The sequence below is a fragment of the Hydra vulgaris genome, chromosome 07 (genome assembly GCF_038396675.1).
Source record: "Hydra vulgaris chromosome 07, alternate assembly HydraT2T_AEP".
In the NCBI taxonomy this organism is placed as follows: domain Eukaryota; kingdom Metazoa; phylum Cnidaria; class Hydrozoa; order Anthoathecata; family Hydridae; genus Hydra; species Hydra vulgaris.
This window is the reverse complement of record NC_088926.1, coordinates 18,638,666-18,665,582: the sequence shown is the minus strand read 5'-3', so window position 1 is coordinate 18,665,582 and position 26,917 is coordinate 18,638,666. Positions and strand designations below refer to the sequence as shown.

The window sequence follows — 26,917 nt, the reverse complement described above, 5'->3', positions numbered from 1 at the left end:
TACTGTGACAGCTTACCTTATTATTACTGGTGTTATCAATACTATTGTATTTATATATATTTTATTTATATATATATATGAGTGTACACTCATATATATATATATATATATATATATATATATATATATATATATATATATATATATATATATATATATATATATATATATATATATATATACATATATATATATATATATATATATATATATATATATATATATATATATATATATATACATATATATATATATATATATATATATATATATATAAATATATATATATATATATATATATATATATATATATATAACTGCAGTACAGTACTATATACACAATAGTGTATACTGTATATACTATGACAGTATAGACTATTGTATATGTGTATTAGGGTGTTTCATATTTTATCAATTTTCGAAATCGAACTCGCGAATCGATTTATAAATTGACTATTTGTATAAAAATAAGTTTGAGCAAAAAAAAAAAAAAAAAATTTAATTTTTAGGGTCCCCGCCAGTTCGATTTTGGCCAAAAATGATGGGTGTTTTTAAGGCCTGGCGGGGACCTTAAAATTTATCGAAATTTTTTTTTTATTCTTTTAAATGTTATATGTTGGATTGAATATTAATCACATAAATGGAGCATGTTGAAAAAATTAAGAATATAAGAATAAGGTATAAAAAAAGTTTTTTATACGCCACCGAGTAATAAAATAGGTTTTTGTGAAAGAAAATTTGGATTTTTGACCAATTTCAAAATATTATGTAGACTAATTTCTTTATTTTTTCGATATGCTCCTTTTATGTGATAAACATTCAATCCAACATATAACATTTAAAAAAAAAAAAGATAAATTTAGATAAATTTTAAGGTCCCCGCCAGGCGTTTAAAACACCCGACAATTTTGGCCCAAAATCGAACTGGCGGGGACCCTAAAAATTAAATTTTTTTTTTTTTTTTGCTCAAACTTATTTTTATACAAATAGTCAATTTATAAATCGATTCGCAAGTTCGATTTCGAAAATTGATAAAATATGAAACACCCTAATGTGTATACTATACATAGACTATGTATAGTATGCACATATACAATAGTGTATACTGTGATATTATATACAGTATACATAGTATATACCAGGGTTGGAAAAAACCCGTTTTTTTTTAAAAAAAAACCCAGCCTACTGGGTTTTTTAGTGTGTTATTGGGTTTTTTTAAAAATATCTTTATTTGCTTAGAAAATGAAAGACATAATACCTATTTTGCATTCAAATTATTTTTAAACATTTAGTTTTTTCAAAATAATAATTAAAAACACATGGTAATAGTTATTTTTATTTATTGAAAAGAGCTTTTACAAGGAAAATTTAATAAATTGAAGAACTGTAAATAAAATTCTCCTTATATAATTTTACTTTGTTTGATTATTTTAATAATTTTCAATTCTTGTCAGCTTTTCAGATGTTTTTGACAGAATTCCAGTTAAACACTTCCTCTGGGATCATCAAGAATAAACTATAACAAATATAAATTACACTGAAATAATAGAAATAGAATTTTTTGTAGTAACCTTTTTAATTTGATAAATAAAAGCTTTAGCTACATTTCATGTAGCTAAAGCTTTTATTTATCAAATTAAAAAGGGTAGATTTACAACTGACGATCAGGAATTATTATTCAAGGTTTGCAATTATAATATTAGTGCTTTTTGTTGTTTACCTTACTCACTATTGGAAAATATTTTTATAAAAATATTGTAAAAGTGCAACTATATATTCACTTTTATATATAAATATTTTATTAGGCTACACAGAAATTAATTTATGGTAATCATGCAGTATGCACTAAAGCCTTGTTAAATATTGAAAAAAATTTCCCAACGTTCTATGTGTATCTTCAAGAAAACTGGCTGACAATACCAGAAATGTTTATGGGTCACTATAGAAAAGGTCTATTGCATTTAGACAATCATACTAATAACAGACTCGAAAGGTACTTATTTTAAGAGTACTTAAATAATATTAATGGAAAAGTCTTGTGATAGAAAAAGTTTTACATCAAACAAAACCATGATTTTTTACTAAAGCAAGACTAAATTTTTTTAAATTTTGAAGTAAATTTTTTTATTAACTATTTTACAATTATTTTTAGAATAATTAATATTATTATTCTGATTAGATATCATAGAACACTAAAAGATGTTGGCCTTTTGTCACGCATGTCACCTGGAAATCTTATAGATAAAATTCTTAAGGTTAATAGAGTGCAAATAGAAAAATCTAAACATGCAGACTTTGACCAGCAACTTAAAGTTAATAATAAACTTCCAGAGCCACTCAAGTTTTATTCGCGTCATGTTTCTTCTTTTATTCTTCGTCATCTCATTGAACAGTATGACAAAAGTGTTAAGTCTGATTTTAGTTTATATGAGGTTATTACTTTTTATTGAATATAATCCTTTTTTTATTACTGTTTGATTTTCAATAAGGCTGCAAAAAATTATTATTCACTTTATGGTTTTGTAGGACAGTGATTCATTACAGGTAATCCATCGTCAAACAACTTTTTATAACATAATAGACTGGGTTTGTATCTGTGATGCTGCATCAGGGTTTGGAGTGCCATGTGCACATGTTCTTTTTGCTCTAAGAACTAAGAATGTTACAGTTAATGATCTGGAGTTGATTCATAAAAGGTAACCTTGTGAATTATAATACCTTGCTGCAAGAGGTAGGTGCAAACTAGTTTTTTTGTGGGGTTTCTTGTTCCAGTTGATGTATGTGTATATTGTGACTACAGCTGTTTTAGATAAATATTACACAAATAAATATTGATGTTTTTTCACAAAAGCATGCAAATAAAACACATTTGATCAAATCAATATTAGCAGTTTTTAAAGGAATATGATAATATAGGTCCGTATTATTTCATTATATAACTTTATGACCATATTTAAGTTTCAATCCACTTATGTTATTGATGGCTAAACTAAAATTTATTTGATTAATAATAAATTTACAATTTAGTAAACAAAACATGTATTGTAATGTGCACACAATATACTAGTTATTGAATGTTCTGATTTGTTTATTATAAAAGAAGTTATTTTAACAAGTTGTCTTGTCATTCAGGTTATCTAAGAAGCAAAGCAAACGATGATGCTTTGATACATTAATTGCTTTTTTTTATTGCTAAATTGACTGTTTGTTATAGTTCAATAAAATGAAAGAATTGATTTTATTTAATTTTTATTTGAATTTGTGAACACTGAAATAAAGGTTTTTCAAAACATTTTTTAACTTACTTCACACTATTTACTATTTACAGAAATTATTTACAATATAATTGATTTATTTAGATGGATTTCATGTAATCCTGAAGTAAACCAGGTAAGTTTTGACCAATCGCCATCTCATATTACCTCAAGTATAGAATCATTACCTCTCTGTTGTGCCACATCCAAGCAAAGATTTACTACAGCAATGAGTTACCTTCAACCAATAGCCTCCTTGCTCTCTGAAATGCCACCCCAAAAATTTGAACTTGCAATTACCTGGTTAGAATCTATTAATCAACAATGCATTTCTGGTGAATGGGAACTTATGGTATGTCAATGGATTTTACATGCTTTCAGTTTATGAATCATTAAAGAAATGCATAAGAAAACTTTTAAATTTTTTTTAGTTTCAAAGTGATCCTTGTCTTGAAGGTTTTACGTCTACAGAAGATCAAAGTGATACTTGTCTAGAAGGTTTTACACCTACAGAAGTTCTATCATCAAAAGAAATTTTAGAAGTTCAGTCAACTTCAAGTGCAGATTTTATGTTGACCCCACTTGAATGCAGAAATAAAAAAATATCTGAAGCAGTTTCTCAAAAGCCACATACAAATTTAGTTTTAAGGCAAGCCCAGCGGTGTAGGCCAGCCACCTAGCCGTGTAGGTAAAAACAAACAGAGACTTTTTGACAAACCTTTGAAAGTATTTGAAAAGTTGGGTTCTTTTGAAAAAGATCATATCCGTCTCTGTTGGTTTGTAGAAAGAACAGTTGCCCAGCAGGTTTTGCATGAGAGTGCTAAAATTACCACCTGCCAATTTTTAAAGCATTTATCGAATAAGATAGCAGATAAAAGAGCATGTCTTGATGACATTAAGCAATATTTTGAAGAGGCTGCATGGGCTGAAGTTATCAAACAATGTGAAGCTGTGAGCATTGAAAAATGGCCATGTCAATTATGTGGGCAATCTAAGGCGGATGGAAAAAGTCAAAAATGGCTTCAGTGTGATCATTGTTTAGATTGGTCACATTATGTTTGTCTACAAATATCTTGCAAACCTAAAGGGTATTGGTTCTGTGCTCAATGTAAAGTAAGGAAATAGTGGAATTTAGGTTCATAACATAAAATATTAAAACATGTTTGAAATATCTATTTATGTTGCGATATAATTTATTATTTATTATTTATAGTAATGGTTAATATATTATAAACAGCATATTTATATCTAATTACATTATTAGGAGCATACTCCATATTTATTTATATTTATTTATTTAATGTATCATAATATAAATTAATATATTATAAAGAACATTAGCTTTTAATTAGCAATTAGCTTCATATTTCTTTAGATAGTTTTTTGAGAAATTGTCTGATGGTTAAAAATATTTCTTTTCAAATAGCCCTTTCGTGCTGCTGTCAAGCATTTCTCGCTTTAGTTTGATTTTTCTTGAAAAAATTTGAATGTAGAAATAACTTTTGCTGATCTATGCATATTTTTTGTTGCAAGTTACATTTTATTGTTTTTGATTTTTGTTATTTATTAGCTTAAAAAAATTAAAGTTTATTATTATTTTTGTTTCTTTGGGAGCCATTATTTTAATTCATATTTTAGAATTTTCTAATTTCTGAATTTTGTAGATTTTTGAATTTTAATTTAAAGTTAGTAATTCTAGAAATACTGGTATTTTAATAAATTATTAGCTTTTATCATTAGAAATTGTTGTGCTATTTATTAGAGCATCAGGCCTCGGCGGGAAGCGAGAGTTATAGCGACATTAATGCAATAACTATCGCGTCATTATTTGAGCTTTGCTTAGTCATATGATACATTATGTCATACATTTTATGATATATTATAATATAATATATCATATAATCTATAATGTAATGTATCATAGTATGTATCAAAGCTAAAAAAATGATGCAAGAGCTATAGCTCTTGCTTCCTGCCTAGGTCTGAACATTAAAATAACATTTTTTAGACATGTTATTAGGTATTGTTCTTACTTCAGTGCTTAACTTTGATAACGTTAATTTTTTTTTCATATTGCATTCAAGAACTTTTTAAGTTTGTTGTGTAAAGTGATTTCTTAACTGTGCAGTTAATTTAGTTATTTTTGATTTTATACCTTTTCATAAAGTCAATCAACGTGAAGTTTATGTTGGAGATTTCCTGTTAATTTTTATTTATTGGATGACTCATGATAATATACCTCATGGAAATAAGTAATGTGTAACTATTAGTTTTATCAATGTTGTAAAGATTTGTAAAATCAACTATTTTCTTTAATTTAGTTATGAATTAGTCTGGCATAGATAAAAGTTGCATTTTTATCATTACGAAGTACAAGACTTAAAGTTTGTTATATCTTTATTATTCCCAATATTCAACATTGCATTATGTTGAAAATATTGGAAACCATAAAGATCTATGAATTGAAAACTACAAACTGATTTTTAAAACGGAAGTTATAAAATCTTCAATGTATACTGTTTACTTAAAACTACACAATGTTATTCAACAGCCCCAACAACGAGTGCTACATCAGCAACTGCAGTATCAAACAAAGCAGGTAAATTGATTTGTAGTTTTTATAAGTGGTGACTTCTCCTTTTTTGTATACATTTTTAACTCTTTTTAAAACCTTATTTTGCAACACTTTATGTCCTCTGTAATGAGGATTTATCATTTTAGAAAACGTTAATGAAACTATAGCTTTTTGTGGTAGCTATTTATTAGGGGTGTACCGGATATGATATCCGGATAATCCGGTATCCGGGATCATAGTATAACCGGATATGCAACATATATAGCCATCGTATATCTAGCTATAGCCGTATATGTAATATTTTAGATAATCGTTAATCCCACCTGTGTACATACTTTTATAACAATTAGGAATTAACTGTTTTGAGTAATTTTTATAACAAAAGTAAAAATTAGGTAATATAATGAAATTATATAGTAATTGCGCAAATTTAACTTCTGAATGAGTGAACTCTTGATTACACAGGTCTGCAAAAATCATAAAATTATACAAATTTAATTAATTTTATGTCATAAAATATTTTATTTACGTTATATACAACTATAAATCTTTATAAAATCTGTTTTTTTTTTAGTTTCGAAGCTTTGTTAAGTACTTTTTCTCTTGTGGGACGTTACATTTTCCTTAAGCAGCATCCATTAGTAGTCGCCCATCATACTTGTATCCAATAGACCTTGATACCTTCTCTCCATTTCTTTGATATCATGGTGAAACCTCCCAGCTTGCTCATCACTTACTGCACCAAGAATTTTCGGGATATAATCCAAATAAGAGTTCAAAAAATGGAATTTTAAACTCATTGAGCAGCCCAAATTTTTTTAAATTGCACAACATATTTTCTACAATATTTTTAAAATCCGAGTCCTTCTGATTCCCTGTAAACTTCGTAACTACATCTTTAAAAGAATTCCATGCTGACCTCTCAACATAGTTCGTCATGTTTTTAAAGTTGTTATCTTCCATTAGCCTACGAATGTACTGACCAACAATAACTCTCGAATAACTTACAAATGAACTAACAAAAACTCTCTCCTTCAGCTTTGCTTCAGACATACCAGGAAACTTGCTTGAAAGGTGTTTTAATGTCTTACCATCTTTTAGCAAAACCTTCACAAACTGCTTCATCATGGCAAGTTTGATATGGAGCGGTGGTAGAAGAACCTTTTTAGGATCAACCAAAAATTCAAAGTGCACGTTTTTCTCTCCAACATTCAATGTTCTTTTTGACCACAATTTCTGGTTCCAATGTTTAGCTTTATCACGACTATCACATTCACACAAAAAACAAGGAAATTTTGTGTAACCAACTTGCTGTCCAAGTATCATAGAAAATAATTTAAGATCCCCAGAAACTATCCACTCGAATTCTTTGTACTTTTACTTATCTAAAATCTTTATGATGCTTATCCAAGATTTATACGAGGAAGTCAAATATCTGGTGCTATGTAGTATCATTGGAAGTAATCATTGTGTTGTTATTGTTGTGATGTTTTTGAGTTGATAGACAGCTTGACTTACCTTCCCGCTGGTGTCTATTGTTAAAAACGACTATTATTTAGTTTCATTACTGCAACTCACAGCCTCTAATTAATCACTAAAAGTCAAGATAAAAGATTTTGCTATAGTATTTGGTTTAAAGTTGAATTTTAATTTTATTTTTAAGTGTTGCCAATAGGTTTGCTTTTTCAATCAGATTTTATAGTTTACTTTTCAACAAATACTTTGAAACCATTGTAAAATTTATGTAACAATGTCTCAGACATTATGTCTGTTATTTGTTTATGGGTACGCTGAATAAGTGCGAACTGGTCTAAGTCTGAAGCAGTTGCAAAACCTATCATTACTGCAAACTAGCATAAGTGCGCCATAAGAATTTGCAGAAATCGGCAAAAGTGCGAACTGGTATAAGTGCGATGCAGTTGCACTGTCTGACATAAGTGCAAATGGCTTAAGTGCGCCAAAAATAATTGCAAACATTGCCACAAGTATCATAAGTGTGAACAAGTCATCATAAGTGTGAACATCAAAATTTTGTTAAAAAGTATTTAATGGACTCCTGCAACAAAATTAATATATATATATATATATATATATATATATATATATATATATATATATATATATATATATATATATATATATATATATATATATATAGTAAAAAAATATCCCCGACAATTCATTTACAAAGATATATTCCTTAGTTAGTTCCATTCTATTAACAACTCCCTGTTTGGGTTCATTAATATGTGCCTTAGTTATAAAGTTTTATTAATAAATTATTTCTTGGGTTTCTGTTTTTTGGTTTTTCACGGGAAGGTAGTGAATTTTTATGTTACTTAGCTTCGATGAGCATTATGCCCTTAACTTTCAAAATAGTAACACTTTTAATATTATTTTTATAAATCTCCATATTAATTTTTTACTGTACGTAACACCAAACTTTTTTAATAAACACCGTGAACTTTCATTGTAAAGTGAATTTTCACTGTATCTATCACAAACACTTCGTTAGGTACAGTGAATTTTCACTGTATTTAGCGAAAAACGCTTCTGTAGGTACAGTGAATTTTCACTGTATTTAGCAAAAAACGCTTTCTTAGATACAGTGAAAATTCACTGTACCTAACACCAAGCCAATTTTGTAGATATTATAAGTTAAATTATTTAAAACGCGTATTATAGGGGGTTAATTTATTTCAGTGGGGGTTAGAAATACTTAAGCCCCCGGTTAATCCATTTCGCTATATTTTAAAATAATTTAACTCCCGGGGTTAATTTATTTCGAAATAGGTTAACCGGGGAGTTAAAATGTTTTAACCGGGAGTTAACTTTTTGGGGAGTTAATCTATTTCGCGTCACCGGCAATTACCTTTTGAGATAAAGTATAAAAAATACTTAGTAAGTAGTGCTTACCTATATTTTTCTTGAAATAATCCCAGATTAAAGATGTTGTAAAAGGCATAACTAGTGAAGATTAGTGTTCTTTAATAACTAAAGTATACTTATGTTTAATTGTTTAAAACTAAAGTTTAGTTGTTAAATGTTGAACACAGAACAAAGCGAGAATTACGATACACGAGAGATTTAATTAAAGTAACTATACCAGAAGAGAAATTAAAATATGAATGCGATATTACACAATTAATTAAATTAAAATAACTGTAGTGACTGTTACGAAATCAATTCCCTTTGAACAATCTAATTATTTAATATTTAATATGGAATATTCTAAAATACATGTTGAGCAAAAACATTTTTATTTAAAGACTGAGGTATTGTAATATTAGCACACTTCTAATGATACCATTTCGTCGCATGAGAATTATAGGGTTCTATCTGCATTTTTTTATGTTAAAAGAATCTAACAATTAAAGTTTTAATTAATAATTAATAATAAAAACAAACAACTTTAATAATATTATGAATAGTAATATATTTTTAATAATGAAACCATAGTAACATAAACGACTTGTAATTTATAACTGTAAAGAATAATAGCATTAAAACATTTTAAAATTAAATATCGAAAGTTAAGTTCTCACAACATATAAAAAAATGCAGATAGAACCCTGTAATTCTCATGCGACGATTTGACTGGACAATGAAAATTAATACATTCTGTCAAAGGAAGAAATTTTGAACATTTACGCATGCAGAATAGCTGTAGTCAATTTGGTTTCAATTTTATTGTTACAATTTTTGTCAACTTTTTCAAAAATTGTTTTAAGTTTATCTTTAAACATATAACAGAATGTCTCAGATACAGAGTTTATCATTTGTCATGTTTCCATTACTCTAACAGACAATATTTTGTTTTGGTTACCATCGTTTGTTGTTGTATTTGATAGTAATACTGGTGATAAGTTTTAATTATTAAGTGGATAATTTTTTCATCTTTCCACAACTCTAAGCTGTTTCTATATTTATTGAGAATTTCATTTAAAAAATACCCATTACATGACAATTTCATTTTTCAATTCCATCTAGAATTGCACTTAGGATAATTAACATCAATGTATAAACCCAAGACAGAAATGGAAAGATTTATTTGTTGTTGAGACATTGCATTCAAAAGTTTATACATTTTTGATTTGTCCGTCAAGTTAAAATAATTCAAATTAGTTAAAAGCTGGCATTTTTTTAGGTTTCACCTTAATTCTTTGTTAAAGTGATCACAATTTATTAGAACTAATAAATTGTGATCATTTTGCAAAATGAAATTTTTGATATATATAGCTTCTCTAACATTAAAATAAAAGTTAAAGATCATCCGAGAACACAAGTTTTTTTTTCATTATTACCAATGAAGTTACTGACGTGAGCAATAAAGAACAGCTATTGTTTTGACTTCAAACCGTAGATAAAGTTTTAAACCGTTTTTAAAAACCTTATAGGATTTTACCAGTTAAAAAATATTAAAAGTGATACTATTGTACTTGTTATCAAAAATATTCTTATTATAATTAACTTAAGTTTCTTTACAGGAGTCAAAATTATATTACCGAAGCCACACCTATGATGGGCCATCTAATATGATTGGAAAGAAATCTGAAGTATCAACTGAAATTCTTGCAGAACAACCAAAAGCTGCTGCCATACACAATCAAGGCCATTCTCTTAGTTGTGAAGTTGATGACTACGAAACGTGACATTTTTCGTGATACTTTAAGTGTTGTTGGAGAAATATGGGGATTTGTAAAGTTTTCATCGAAACGAGAACATTTGCTCGGAAACATTAATGAGAACATCAAGATAAAACAATGCTCTGAACCATTCAAAAAGCTGAAGAAACTTTCCACGATAAAATAGACCGTTTGGGCAGAATATATAAAGAGAGTCATCAATAATTTTGAATTACCCTTGCAACTTTGGGACGAATGTGTGAAAGAAAAACTTAACCTAGAGACAAGAACCGTTGGTTGCTAGAGCCAGATGGAATCCTTTTACTTCTTTTTTGACATCAATCTCTCTTATAAGTTTTATGCCATGACTGATAACTTGCCAAATTCACTTCAATTGACAAAGATGTTGGCTACTAGTGTAAGAAAATCTGCATACTTTTAAGAATGGCATGGTATGAACATGATTTGTTGTGTTATTTTTTTTTGAAATTTGTATCAATATAGATTATTTTTGAGTTCTAGAGTAGTTTAACTTTAATTCTGCACGGAAATCTTTTTTGCAAAATTATGTAATATAATGAATTTATTTTTTGAATATATTAATGAATTAAAACTTCTTTATTGTTTGTGCATCAGGTATGTGTAAAAGGAATGCTGAGACTTTTTTTTATATATATAGATAGTAAAAATATTTATTTTTACTATCTGCCAAATTTCATGAGAAAAAAAGCTCGCTCAGACACCCTTTTAACTCACCCAAAATAGGTACCTATTTTTGACTTAAGTTCAGCTATATACCCAGGTAGTAAGGGGAATGCGTATTATAATAAACATTTGAACATTTTTAATGTCTAAATATATATTATGATATAAAATAATATTGAATAGTACTGTAAAATCGCCTAAGTTCGGTCACTTAAGCTTTGAACATTTATTTATCACGCATAAATAAAAATTTTTTTTCCTGAAACATACAAAAAATTATATTGATAATTGATATTGCAAAAAGAAAAAAACTAGTACTCAATATTTAATTTAAAAAGAAAACATCTACTTTGACCGAACTTTCAATACCATTTCATAAGTTCGGCCGTTATATAAACACTAATAACGTTTCACAAACTTAATGTCACAAATAATTAAAACTAATTTTTAAATTTTGTTTTATTGTAAAATTATGTTATAAATTCAGGTAATACCAGTAACTAAGGAGGGCGTCACCTAGGGCTCAAAAAAAAAAAAGTCTTTTTGGGGCGCCAAAGAAAGCAAGATGGAAAGCACATAAAAAAAGACCTTTTGAAATATAAGTAGTAGTATTTTTACATTTTATTGTAAATAGTCAACTGTTTTATTACTTTGGCCATTACCACTAAAATTATTAAATTTTATAAAAAAAAGAAGTTAATTTTCAAAAATTAATAATTTTTTTTTGTAAATATAATTAATTTGGCGATTCTTAATAATACTAAGATTAAATTTGATCATTTATTTTAATAATTTGCTTATTTTAGAATTTAATAGTATGCATTTTTTCAAATTGTTGTTTTGCTAAAGAATTATTTCAGCAGGTTGCATATAAACATTGTTATATTTTTTATGGATTCATATTATTATTATTATCATTTTTTTTTTTTTCGTAAGTTTTTGTTTACATTTGACGTAATATATATAAATTACATTTTTTTTTTTTTCAAATACAAACATTAACGAACTAAGTACAAACATTATTTGAGAAAAAAGTTTTGCATGCCTTTTTTATATTTTTTCTTAAATGACCGAAGTTACATGGTGACCGAACTTAAGCGATTTTATGGTATATATAAAGTATAAAAAGCATAAAATAAAATTCAAATTTTTATTAAAAAGTTAAAATTTTCTTTAAAAAAACCTAGATTTTGAATATATTAAAGGGTATTATAGACGCCCTTTTAACACCCCGCATACGTCTTTCATGTATCCTAATTCTCCTTTTAAAGACCTTTCTTTTGATACCAGGTCTTATGAATTTTGATAAGAATTGACAATAATATGACATTTTTCGTAGAATTGTCCGATTTTAATAACTTTTTTACCTTTTAAATACCGTAATAAAGCTCTTTTTAATAATATATAACCATCTAGTATTTGATTAATTTAAAAGTTTCATACTTACTCGTACGGAACTTGCTATGATGTTGAGACGAGGAATGGAGGGAAAAGGGGGTGGTGGTGGTGGTGGTGATGGTGAAGGGGGGGGGGGTTTGTGAAAGGAAATAAAAAACTGCATGATCTAATATATAGACGACCTTTTAAGCGCAGGAGCGCAGTTCGGAAAATTTACTATAAAAGACCTTAATTTGATTTTGTATCAAATTCTTACAACTTTTTCACTATTTGAAGAAAATTTTCAAACTAAATTTTTATTTTCAAAACAAACATTTTTTTGAAACCCCAAAATATTTGAATTCAATGTAAATTTTTCACCTTGGCCCCCAAGCCCTAATTTTATTGCACACTGTATAATATCATAAAAAAACAAAATAAATTATTTAATCGTGTTTCGCAAGCCCGGTTAGCTCAGTCGGTAGAGCATCAGACTTTTAATCTGAGGGTCGCGGGTTCGAGTCCCTCATCGGGCGCGCTTACTTTTGGCTTGATCATATTTCTAAAATAAGAATTTTATAAGAAAATAGAGTCTATATTATTATAATTATATATTTTTTTTTCTTTTCTTAAGTCTATAGGCAGGATAAATTATATTGAACGTCGCTGAGTATTTTTCAAAGTAAAAAGCATGTTTTTTAACATATCTATTTAATTATCACTTGTTGTCTCAAAAAAAAAGCATAAATTTATTATTTTTGTAAGTATTTGATATATATATCGTTATTGTATATTAAACTTAATAACGATTTTTTTGAAATAAAGAAAATGCGACATTCCTTTTTTTAATAAGATTTGCATATATGTTTTCAATGAGGTCTGTATATATGATAATATTGTGATTAGTAGAGTAATTTATTTTTTAGTAATTTTAGAAATTGAATATCGACCTTGATTTAAAAATTGTGTCTAAAAAAATTGAGCCTTAAAAAAAATTGTGCCTTCAAAATTAAAAAAAAAGAAAATTTTTCTTTTTTAATTCTTCTAATCTCACACGTTTTATTCACGGTTTAGGATAAGGACTCATTAATGATTTTATTGGGCAGTACTCCATGCGTTTTTTGGCTATAAGAAACAAGTTGTTAAATTGCTTTAAAATCAAATTTGAAAAAAAAAAAAAATTTTAACTGAATTTTCTGAAAAATTTAATTGTTTTAATTAAATTTTTTGTTTACAATATTAGGTTATTGCTGGGTATCTCTTCATAATTTATCAGGTGAACCCATTCTGAATGCTTCAGTTTTGGCCTTTATCAAAATTCATTCAGGGAAGATTCAAATAGACAACTTTAGACTAAATAAATAAATGGTTATTGATATGAAATGATATAGAAAATAAATTCAATAAAATGATTATTTTATCTCCAGAGATTTAGAAATTAAGAATATAACTTATTTCTAACATTGCTTGTTAAATTTTTTTGAACATAAATGTGTTATATGTTTGTATAAATTTAGCTATGTAAACATAAAATATGTCATATTTTATGTTTCTATGAGTTTGGCTATTCACATGTCATAAGGTTTCTATAAATTTAGTTATATATGTCATAAACATGTGTTTTTTTTTTAAATTTACAAGTGTGTTAGGAAAGTTTTATATTTATAAGTCTGAAAACTTGAAGTTTATTTCATAGCATTATGAAGTATGTTAGATTTGCATTTTGTTCTAATTGTTCTAACAATTTTTTAGACATCTTGTAAACTGTTGTATTATATTTATAAAAATCAAAATTAAGTTAATAATTTGTCAAAAAATGTAGCGATTTAGTGTCACATCCAATGTAAACCTTTTTACTGTTGTTGCATTAATAAAGTCTCTAAATACAATGATAATAATAACAATACCAACAACAACAACAATAATAATAACAATAATAATAATAATAATAATAATAATAATAATAAAGCATTAATATGAACCTTTTAACTGAGTTTATTTTTATTAGTTCTTTAGATATAACTATTTTATGGTGAAGAATAAATTTAAGTTTTGATTGGTTAATACTGATAGATAAATGGAGAGTAGTTATTTTGCAACAGAGTCTCAAGAAATAAAAAATAGTAATAATGACATGCAAAGTTTGAGTGAAGATGGTAAAAAATTTTTTTCCTAAATATTCTTTTTGATTATTGAAAGTTTGCTGATAATAAAAAAACAATCTAGTAATAAAGTATTAATTTAAACTACAATTTGGTACAATTCATATGATTTTTGTCTCTACTAGAAATTTTGTCCTTACTGGGAATCTTTTTTTTAATTAATCAACTGGTAACTCTTGATCACTTATATTGTCAAAATTTTTTTGTATTTTTTACAAAAAAATTGTAATAATATTGTATTGTATTAATAATAAATAATATTGTATTAATTCATTTAGTATTGAATTAACAGAGCTAACGAACCCGGGGTACACCTCCCCCCCCCCCATTTTTTTTCTAAAAGCCTTTTTTTTTTTAACAAAATTTTAGAGGGCTCTTTTTAAAAATTGACGATTGTGCCCCTCCACTTTGAAACCCGTGTCATCGACCCTGATAGATTAAATTGTAAATGAAATTATATTGAAATCAATATTGTAAATGCAATTATAAGTGTTATAATAAACAGTTACTGTAAAAGTTTTCAGTTAAGTATGTTTTTGCTTTTAATTTTTGTTTAGAAGACCAACAAAATGTTACAGCTCCTTTTGGAAACTGTGCAGAGAAAATTGTATGATTTTAAATTTATTTTATAAAGCATAAGTTTCTTACTGATTTCAATTTTTTTTTCTTTCTTCTGGTTTGCTCTTAACAAAGCTGCAAACAACCAAAATTAAGTTGTGAGTTACTAGAAGAGAAAAAAAGAGTTAAAAAGGAAATGGTTTATGGAATACTTGAAAAATAAAGAATGAGTTTTGGTTGATGGAGCTGGAGATAATAGCTCCTTTGAGCAGCAATCATGATTTGTAAAAAAGAGAAAAAGATGCAACCTTACGATAATGGGAGAAAGGCTTAAGCTCAACAGATATAAAGGGTCCAACTACTTTTACAATGCATTTTTGGACCTTGTCTAGAAGAGAGAGAGCATCGCCAGCTCAAATATGACAATAGTATTAAAGGGGCAAATAAAACATTTGTAAAGATAGAGAATGGAATTAGGAGTAAGAAAACGGTGAGCATGATAAAAAGAAGCAATCATTGCAGATACTAACTTAGCAATTGATTGTATATATGGTTTCCATGATGACATAAAGAAGAGGACTCAGTGAGAGGGTTACCATTCATCAATATAAGAATGTTGACAGTATTACAACAGCTGTTTGCAGTAAATAACTTAGTTTTGTTAGAGTTAAAATTCACAAGCCACAATCATAAAAATCAAATAAGAATTATTACATTAATAGCTAAAATAGTTTTGCTACATTTTGCAACTTGGCTTATAGTTTAATGTGACATCTATTTTTGAATGACAAGATTTCTAATTTTTTAGAAGTTAATATTTTTGTGTAAAAGCAAATTCAGCATTTTATGTTTTAAATATATGTTATGCTTTAAGCGTTTCAAATGTTAAGTTCGATAGCTTGGTAACTAAGTGTATATTTAACTTCAGTATTAAACTACTATATAAAAAATCACTCTTTTTAAATTAGTTTAAATGCTTCTTTAAGATTTGGTTACTTGGTTATTTTTTGAGTGTAGATATCCAAAGTTTCATCATTAATATTTATTTACTGTTATTATAATATATTTTTCTACTTATTAAATTTTAGATTTTTGTTATTGACAGCAGCTTTCGAAAGAGAATATCAAGCTATCAGCAAACTTCACTGATAAAGTTAGATTCTATTTTTTTTTTCTTGGTTTAACATTATTAATAAAATTTTGATATTACTTATATTAGTATTAGTTTGAATAAATTATTAATTAAAAATGCTCAATGTTTTGATTAATATTTCATTAAATTGTAGAAATTAAATTCATAAAGATGTAAAATATTGCTTCCATAGTGAAAATTTTTACCAAGGTTTATCTACATGATTGATCATTGGTTGCCTTACTAGATCATTACCTGCTCTTCCTATAATGATTTCTTTTATTAAAATAAACCTAGGATGTTTTCTTTTCTTAAAAGTTCATTCATTTCCCAGCAAATATTTCTCAGAAATAATATTTTATATTTAATAAATGTATTTTGTATTTATTATGTGTTTTGCTGTGTAATTTTCTGCACCAATAGACTGCATTTTTTCTTAATTTTTGAAATTTATCAATGTAAAATATGACTTGACCTGATGATTTTTATTGATCTACTCGACTAAATATGGCTACTTTTTTATGAAACTCTGTCTTAGCAAAAATAGTGTCTAGGTAATATCAGTTTCTACATATATAAAGTATATTGTATAATCAACGAAGACAAAACATTTTTTTACCAGCTTGCTTTTTTATCTCACTATAAACATGACAGAGATAAAATTGTTTAAAATTTTATTGTTAATAATATCAATAAAAATAATAATAGTCAATAGAAACGAAACCCAAAAACAAGTAATAATTTTTTTTATTTGTAACTTTTACTATTAGAAATAACTGGGATTTAATTAAACGAGCCATCACAATGTATATCTTAACTAAAGCATCACTTAACTCAAAGCATCAGTTTGGAATTTCATTCTTGCAAGAGGAAGATGTTGTTTGGGTATGATTATATTTACTGTTATATAAATAAAATTTTTTTTACAAACTTTGGCTTCCTAATGCAACATTTGGAATTAGGGTTGGCATTCGGCAATGCCAATGTAACTGCTGATCTAAAAGTGTTTGAGATTGACAAAAAATTGCCAACCTCGTTTCTATGTTTTATGGTCAAATCTTTGTTTTACTTTTTTTCTGCCAACCTGATACAAATCTCATACAGTATAAGGTCGCAAACTATTGCTGACATTATATTTCCTAATTTTGAGGTCTGCTAATGTAATGTGGAGGCAGACATTTAATTTGTATAGAATCCTTGTTTACAAGGTCATTGAGTTTTATAAATATTGGTTCTCCCTGTTTATTTTGTTTTTCTCCCTGTTTTGTTTTTCTGTTTATTGTCAAGAGATGAACAGCTGTTAATACAGTTAGTTTGCTTGCAAATATTTTATGCATTTAACAATATAATCTTCATTAAATAATGAGATATTCTTTATTATATAGCAATATAATCTTCATTATATAACAGTATAATCTTCATTATAATTATTTGTCTAACTACACATGCACACTATTTGTTATAATATGCACACTGTTTGTTATAATATGCACACTGTTTGTTGTTATATAAAGTGTAAACACTTTATATTTTATTTAATGTGTTTGTCTAGTTTATAGCAAAATTTGGACTTTTTTGCTTTATAATATATATTATATATACAAAAATATATATTTCACATAAGATTATAAAGTTCTATTTTTATATGTAAATATTTTTTATATATTAAAAAACATTCAATAAAGGTTTCAAGATAAGGTTGATGTTTGGAAAAAAAATCGTTGAATTTATAATAAAATAGTGTGTTTTTGACTGTAAAACATGGTGGATGTAGATTTAAGATGTTGGGATGTTATGGTTAGAATGCCACTGGTGACTTTGTGAAAATAGATGGAGTAATGATAGAATTAGTTTACTTGTACACTTAAAAAATTATGCTACACCTTCGGAAATATGAGAAGCTATTCATTTTTTCAAAAGAAAATTCTTGAAGCTTAGATCTAAACATATTTTCAAAAACTTGTTTAAGTTTTTTGACTGAGTTTGAGAACGATCAAATATTAAATAAAATGATTCAGCCTTCCCAATCACAAGATTTCTCTCCTATCGGATTATTATGGAAGTAATTAAAAGTAAAGTCAAAAATTAAGGCCAAATGATGCTTAAGATGTGGACAAAATTATTAGTTAGTGGCCTAAAATTGATTTCGACAAATTGGTTAAGTCGTTAAGTAGAATGCCAAGAATATGTATAGCGGTTATTGTCGCTAAGGGTGATTAAAAGGCAAGTAAATTACAAATTAATCTAATCGGACTTATATTAATTTTTTGTAAACCTAAAAAAAAGGTGTATATATATATATATATATATATATATATATATATATATATATATATATATATATATATATATATATATATATGTATATATATATGTATATAAATTGGTATATATGTATGTATATACAGTCACGATCAAAAGTTTGGAACATTTTATAAAAAGCCACAATTTTTATTAAATTATTAATTTGTTTAAATGTATTATTAACCATTGCAATTGACAAAAATAATATCTTTGATACATTAGTAAATGCTTGTAAATTAAAGTATTTACTTGAGGTTAATTCTTACTATGATGTCCTTTAGCATTTAAACAATTAGCTAAGCAGGTAGGCATAGAGTGAATGGGCTTTCTCAAATATTTTAGAGTCATAAGTTGATTCCGTACCTGCCTAGTTTTTTCTTGTAAATCATAAGAAAATGAGGGTCTTAGTTTCTGAACTACATTTTAAAGATGATTTCAGCATTTTCGAATAAGATTGAGGTTGGGTGAGTTACCAGGCTGGGGGCCAATGATCTCAACCCCATTCTCACGTAAACAACTACTTAGAAGTTTGGCTCTATGAAAGGGTGCTCCATCATGCTGAAAATTGTGGGTATTTGTGATGTTCATGAAAATTTTAAGTTTTTTTTTAAGTATTTGAAGATAAATATGGCTGTTAATTGTGGTATTAAAAGACATAAACCATAAACCACCACTTTGATTTGCTGTAATGGCACCCCATATCATGATTTTAGGGCAATGTTTTACAGTAGAAAGTAAATACGGGGGGTCAAGGTGGGCGTCTAAGGCTTGTGGAATGACCACCAAATTGTTTAATTAGTGATTTGTTGCTAAATATTACATCCTCCCAATCTTTCGCTGACCAGTTCTTGTATTTTTGACAGAAGGCAATACGGTCTCTAATATTTTTTTGAGAAAGGCAAGGTTTTTTTGTCGAAACATGGCTATTTAAGTTAAACTGTTTGCACAAATGTCTTCTAATTTTCACAACACTTGGTGCAACACCATTTGAGAATATCTAAGATGAAATTACAGAAGCACTGGCAAACGGATGTGCTTTTGCATAACAAAGAATTTTGAGTAGTCACTTTTGGTCATCCAGTTCTAGTTTTGCTTATAAAATTACCAGTTTTTTGGTTTTGGTTTAATGTTTTTATAATGCAGCTATGTGTTACATTAAAACGTGCAGCAATAGAAGTCAGGGTCAATCCTTGTTCACATAGAATAACAATCTGAGCGCGATTTTTTGTTGTTAATTCATTAGTTTTTTCCATGATTATTATTTGATTTTTTGCTAAAATAACAACAACCTATGACTAAAACAAATTTAGTGGTTTATAACATAATATTTTGCATGTATATAATAATAATACTCAAAATTTTCAATGTAAAAAAGTATTTTTAAAGAAATATTTCAAATTTTCTGCATTTTTAAAAATGTTCCCAACTTTTGGTCGTGACTGTATATATATATATATATATATATATATATATATATATATATATATATATATATATATATATATATATATATATATATATATATATATATATATATATATATATATATATATATATATATATATATATATATATATATATATATATATATATATATATATATATATATATATATATAGACTGTTTTTGATGGTCAAAACCCATCAAAAACAGCCAATTTCACTGGTTTACGGGGGAAGTTTAATGAAAAAAATTGGTAATTTTATTTTTTGAGGATGTTTGCTTTTACCTATGTATTTGACTAAAAATACATAGTATTAATTTTTTTTTTTTAAATAATTTTTTTTTGTATTTGTAGTTAAAAAAATTACAATATTTGATAATTGACAAAGGATTATAACTTATTATCTAGAACATATATATATTTTAATGTCAATTTCCAATAAAATTTAACTTTTTTTCATTGAAGAAGATGTGGTTCACTATTCGAAATCACAACAAACATAAATGTAAAAAACATAGATATTTTAGTAAAAGATATCCATAATACAATCTATTGATCTTTATTAAAAAGCAATAACTATGTGTGTGAAATGAAACAACAAAGTCGAGAATCTAACAAGACCATGCAATTTGTTCCATTTGTTGTAATAGTAAATTTCTTTTAAATAACTATTTTAAAATTTGATTTTTTAGATTAGTAACAATTGAATAAATCAATTTAAATATGGATAACAAGTCAGAAAACATGTGATATAAGGAAACTTAGACCTACAAAAAAATTACTCATTATCAAAGAAGTTAAGCCAGCCATAAAAAGTAATACTTAGTTTTATAATTAATCCCTTAAGCAACAAATTAGGCAAAACTTTTTAGTTCATCTTTTTTTTAATTAAGGCTGTCAACTTCTAACAGGAATGAAAATTCTATAGCACATAGCTTACAAACACTCATTTTTGCCATTAACAACAAAAAAGGACACTATTCTTGCTTGTCCCCCTCAGAAAAACTTTGAAAGATGTGCACTAGAAAGTCAATGTGATTGTATTTTGACAAAGATAAAAGAGCTGTGGATTAAAGCTGGATTTTATATTACATAAACAAAGTACTGTAAGGAATCTTTCAAATCTGGACAATTAATATTCAAAATTTAAAATACATGAAAAAAGGGGATCAACTGCAGATTTGGCAAACAATATGATTTTAAAATTTACCTGAATAAAGTATTCTGGGTTCGCATCCCTGAACTTAGAAATGCAATCAAAATCGAAAAAAAAAGATTTGATGCAGACATACTTGAGGACTTAGAGTTTCTGGAGGATGAGGAAGGTAAAAGGAGTTTTACTCTTGGATTAGAAGATAAGAAGTACAGAAAAAAAGTATTTCATTTAAACCCCAAAAAAATTATATTGTAAAACTTATTAACTTACTATTTTCATGGCACGTAAAAAGATTTAAGATAAAAAAAGCTCAATAAAAATAATAACAATGTTTACTTACTACTTCTATTTCTTGTATAAATAAATTAAACTAATATAAATTATTGTTTATATAAATTAAACTAGTGGTAAACTTTATCATTTTTAGGCAACAGAATAACAAAAAGAGAAAACTGCCAGAGAAAGAAAGATTTAAAGAGTTATAAGGTAAATCTTTTCTTGAGATTAGCAAAGATACCAGCAAAGTCTCCTGGTTCGATTTTGATTATGATTCTGGTAGGTGGTTTGAGAATCTTTTCAACAGAAAGTCACTGCTCAAATATCGAGAGATATTTTTGCTGGTAATGTAGCTGGTATGGCTACAATCAGTGATTTTTTTTCTTAAAATCTACATCAGTGAGTGTTTTGCACAAAGTTACAAGTGCTATTCTAACTCAATTGGGAGCAGATCTGCCAGATTTCAAAAGTAGCACGATAGCAAAAGAAGATGTTCAAAGAGCAATGAATGAATCCCATGCACAGTGCATTTTGATGGAAAAACATTAATTTAATTAAACAAAAGAAAAACAATCAAGAATGATAGACTTGCTGTTCTTGTAAATATTGAGGGTGAGATGTACCTTCTTGGAGTACCTCCCTTACCATCATCCTCAGTGAAGATCAGTTCAATGGCGTAATGGACCTTTTAAACAAATACAATTTTGAATCAAAAGTAGGAGGAAAATGTTTTTATGCTACTGCAAGTAACACTGGATTAAATAAAGGTTCTTTAATCAGAATATTCAACATGATGGGCAAATATATTTTACTGATTGCATGCAGGCACCATATATGTGAATTGAGAGTGGTTCATTTTTGTAATTCAGTCTTAGATGAGATTCCATTCCACAGGACCAGATAATCATATGTTTAAAAAATTAAAATTTTTTTTTTGAAAAACCTGATTTTAGTTACATTCAAACAGAGTTAATAAAGTTTGATTGGAAAGCAGTAAGGGGAACTTTTCTCGAGAAAGCTGCACTAGAATCTTTGAACTTTTGTCAACAATACATTACAAAGGGAAAATAAAATAAAGACATTGTTAGAGAAAATAGGAAGGAGCTAGCAGAACTTGTTGTGAGTTAACTTTCTCCATCTTTAGTAAAACTAAGAAAACCCAGAGCAGTTCATCATGTTAGGTTCCTGTTCAAAGGATTGTACTATCTAAAGCTACAGCTTCTTTCCAACCAACTTGAGTTTGTAAATAAGAACAGTACACTTAAAACAGAAATTAAGCTAATAAGTGAATTTACAGTTTGCTTTTATGCCAAATGATATTTACAGGCTACTGACACTATAAGAGCTCCTTTTCTTGATATAAAAGTAATACACCAGATGCACCAGTACCGAAAACTTTGTGCCACACCAGATGCTATTGATGTAGTTTTAAACTCTTTATACAAACATAATTGGTATTTAGATTCAACAATGGTTCCTTTTTCCCTATTAGATGATAATGTGTCATTTATGGAGAAAGCAAATAGTGCTAAAGTTGTTCTAACTTATAAAATGCCAATATCAACCTGGTATCAAACTGAAAACAAACTAAAAATAGATATTAAAGACAAAATAAAAATAGGATAAAAGTTTTTTCAAATAATGTAATTTTTTCAATTACAGATACAAAATTTTTTTTTTTTAAGCCATTTTACCATGTATTTTTACTCAAATATATAAACATCCTAGAAAAAAAAGATTGTTGGAATTAGGAAAAAAAAAGGTTGGGAAAAAAGTGCTGGCCTAAAACCGTTTCAGGTTGGCATCAGACCAGCACAAAACTTTTAAACAGGGTTCAACTTATTGACAAACCTGCAAATGCTTGGCAAAAATTGATATAAAAACAAACACAGAGTTCGCAGACGTTTGCTTGAAAATCTGAAAAACAAAAAATAAAGTTTTGCCAATTTTATTTTAAATATTTTATTTAGAATTAATAAAATGTTTATATTTTTGTTTTTAATTTAATTGTTTTGTTTACAATTTCAATAAAAAGTTAATTTATATATCGTTCGTTTTGGAATTTTTATTATTTTATTCAGAATTTAAATATATTGTTTGATTTGCTGTTTAAAATTTATTTGAAATAGTAAATAAAATTAAGTTTGAAAATTCTGAGGTCAGCGAAAAATTGCCGACCTCAGTTGCTGCCAGTTTGGCAGTTAGGTCAGCATTGCCGGCTCTAATTCCAAGGACTGTATAATAAGAGTGGTTCAGAGTAAGGTAAAAAATTTTATCAAACTAGAGTGGAAGCTTATAAGGTGTGCATACCCTTATTTTATATATGGCACACGGCACCAAAGTACTTTTTTGACATTTTTGACCCATGTGTGCCACCCTTTAACATAGAATATATTTATTCTCACAATGACTGATATTAAAAAAGTCTTTTTTATTACAAAATCCACTTTAGTCAAATTATAAATAAGTTATTAAAATATGCTATATTATTTTGGATATAAAACTTAGTGAAGTATCTAAAGTAAGGTGGATCAGCTCTCCCTATTAATATACCTTTCTTTCAAGTTGCATGAGGACAAGTGAGAAAAGCAAAATTAATGCAATATCAGACTTTTTTTAAATTGTTAACAAATTATTGTTTAGAAATACTATTAGTTGTGTTTGATGCTATCTGTTTTCTTTTCCTCTTGCCTACTTGTTTTGTAAAAATGGTCAAACAAGAACAAATCCTGTCTTTTCTTCCCTTTGGTTGTTTTTTCAATCATTTCTTTAACTAGTTTATTGACCCACTCTGATGAGTCATTGACCACATCAAGGAATTCAATAATTTCAAACTCAAAATAAAAATAGTTGAACTTCCAGAACTGTGAAGGGATCTTAAGCCACTGCAACTTACTCTTTCCATGTCTAATCTTATCAAAAATAAGCCAAGATTGCTCTGTTAGTAGAGCACTAACAGATAAAGACTGATCTTGTGCAAAATCTAGAGAGTGAAGAAACTCTTTATTGATCGTAACACGTTCAAGTGGATATACTTTGGGTTTTGCGGGAAGTGTACTGTACAATGCTTAGGCAATATCTTCTCTGTTCGAGCAATGTTTATCTGCTAAAGCAAGCACAACTAAGGCAGGATCAAGATACTAGCTGTGCCTGCCAAATTATTTTATTGCTGAAGTTGCTACATAAAGATTTATATCCATGAACCTCTTCATCTGCCACAGCATTTCCATGTCCTCCAAAATATTTTAACAAAATTAGATTAATTCATCAATCAAACAATTAACTAATCTTTTTTTATCTCTTTTTTTATTTCTTATAATTATTTTTAACCTGATATGAAGCAGCAGTTGCAGATACTGCTCTAAGGAACCACTGAGTGTAAAAGAAACCTACAAACATAGCCATATCTCTTTTACATTTTTCTCTAATAAGTTTAGAATGATTTCCAACCAGAAATACGAAATTTGAACCTCTCTTTTTGAGAAACTGCCTTTAATGATTTTAGGTGTTTAAAGAGCTGATTGTCTGGACCAGACATTTTACTACCGGGAGAAATCTTGTTAAAGTGAGTAATATGTCTTTCTAAATAAGATGTCTATGGGCAAGAAAAAGTAGTGACTGTCTAAGCTTATGCACCATTCTTGTTATTACTCTGTTGTGCTTTCCAATGCTGGAAGCAGTAGTATCAAAACTTATACTGTATATGATAACTGAGGCCATAAGATTCTATTAGATTGTGAACTGCTTTGAAATGCATTTCTACAGCATCTGACTCAATATGAGGAATGCCTAGTAGCTTTTCTCAATCACTTTCACTAGTACAGCTAATCCTTATTTTGTGGCTGAAATGTGATGATGATTCAGATAAAACAAAATTATTTATTTCTCCTCCTTAGATAACTATAACACTGCTTATGATTGCAATGTGCTGGATGACATAAAGTCCTTCTACTACAGCAGTTATCACTGTACACTTTAGAATATATTTAGGCAGTATTATACTTGTTCTTCTTCATGGGTATTATCATTTAGCTCACTTCTAACAGAGTCATTGCATTCTGAGCTTAAATAATCAGTGAAATCACTTTCTGAGCTATAAGATATGTAAGACATTTTTTCTGAGGATTCCCGTTTAGATTTTTTTTGCAGATTTCTCAGCACCCTTTTTAAAGCTAATATTAGAACAGCCTAGACAACCATGTCTTTTTTCTTTATGCATTTTCAAAAGCATAATGTCCATACATTTAGTTTCTTTTTTTTCTTTTTCGATCCATTGTTATTTTGTTAATCATGATTTTTATGTCATGTCTCTACCAAAATATCTTTTTAAGTTCTATTAAAATGGTGTCTTCATCCTTGATTGCTCATGGTGCCAATCTGTTTTTAAGGGGTTGCAGCTTTTTATATCTTTTTATTAGAGTTTCCATTTCTTTCCTAAAATTAATATTAATTAGACCCTAAAACGCATTGTATGCTACAAGTTCTGTGTCCTCCAAGTTCCCAGGGAGCCTTCAGCTTAGATATTATACAGCAGTTCTTTTCTGCTTCTGGACAATTTGGTGTAAATGTAGAGCCTTTGTTTGAACAACAAAGTATTTAAGAGAAACGGATGGTTTGGACTCTTGTTGGTAAAGATAATACTGGATTATTTCTTCAACAATTAAAAACTGAATAGATGATAGTTTCTTCTTAGTTTTTTTAACTAAGAATATTTCTTTGCCTCTATTTCTTATTCTACCAAGTATTTTAACCTTTTATTTTACTTTTTATTTCATTTAAATCATCTATAATAACGTAAATTTAAAAATATTTTTTTTAATTCTAAAAACAAACTTCATTGAGTATCATGCAAGAACCATTTTACCCACGTTTAAGCTTTGTTAAATCTTATTAAAACAGCAGGTTTGATTATTGAGCATGGTTAATACATTAGTACAATGAAATCACACCACTGACATGGAAACAGTTTTGTGTAAAAAAATAATGAAAAACTTCATTAAATTAAAAAAAAAGATCAGTCTTGAGTCTTTTTTAATTTTTCTTAAACTAAAAAAAATATAAATATAAAAAATTTTTTTTAGTAATATCAGTGATTTTGAAAGTAAATATAGAAAAAAAAGTTTATTATATTTAATTATAAAAATTTTGTTATAATAATGTTGAAGGGTGGCACACTTGGGTCAAAAAATGTCAAAAAAGGGTAAAAAAAAAAAGTACTTTAGGAGCGTGTGCCACCCTTAAACTTCTTTTAAATTAAAAAAAAAATCTTAGATATTAAACAAGGGTCTGTGCACCTTATAAGCTTCCACTCTAGTTTGAAAAATTTTCACATTAATCTTATACTGCTGA

General features: G+C 27.4%; 1 protein-coding gene and 1 non-coding gene across 3 annotated transcripts in view; both read left to right on the top strand.

Moving 5' to 3' along the window:
- The first annotated feature begins 12,999 nt into the window (after positions 1-12,999).
- trnak-uuu (transfer RNA lysine (anticodon UUU)) lies at positions 13,000-13,072 on the top strand. Its single transcript has one exon. It is a non-coding gene; the product is annotated as a tRNA-Lys (tRNA).
- Positions 13,073-14,536: 1,464 nt separating this feature from the next.
- Positions 14,537-26,917, top strand: part of LOC101236705 (uncharacterized) — a 37,229-nt gene continuing 24,848 nt past the window's right edge. For both annotated transcript variants that reach the window (XM_065801274.1, XM_065801275.1), the window contains exons 1-4: positions 14,537-14,692; positions 15,256-15,305; positions 16,345-16,409; positions 17,159-17,273. In XM_065801274.1, the coding sequence (XP_065657346.1) occupies positions 14,614-14,692; positions 15,256-15,305; positions 16,345-16,409; positions 17,159-17,273 (309 nt within the window). In that variant the 5' untranslated portion in view covers positions 14,537-14,613. The remainder of the gene's footprint in view (positions 14,693-15,255; positions 15,306-16,344; positions 16,410-17,158; positions 17,274-26,917) is intronic.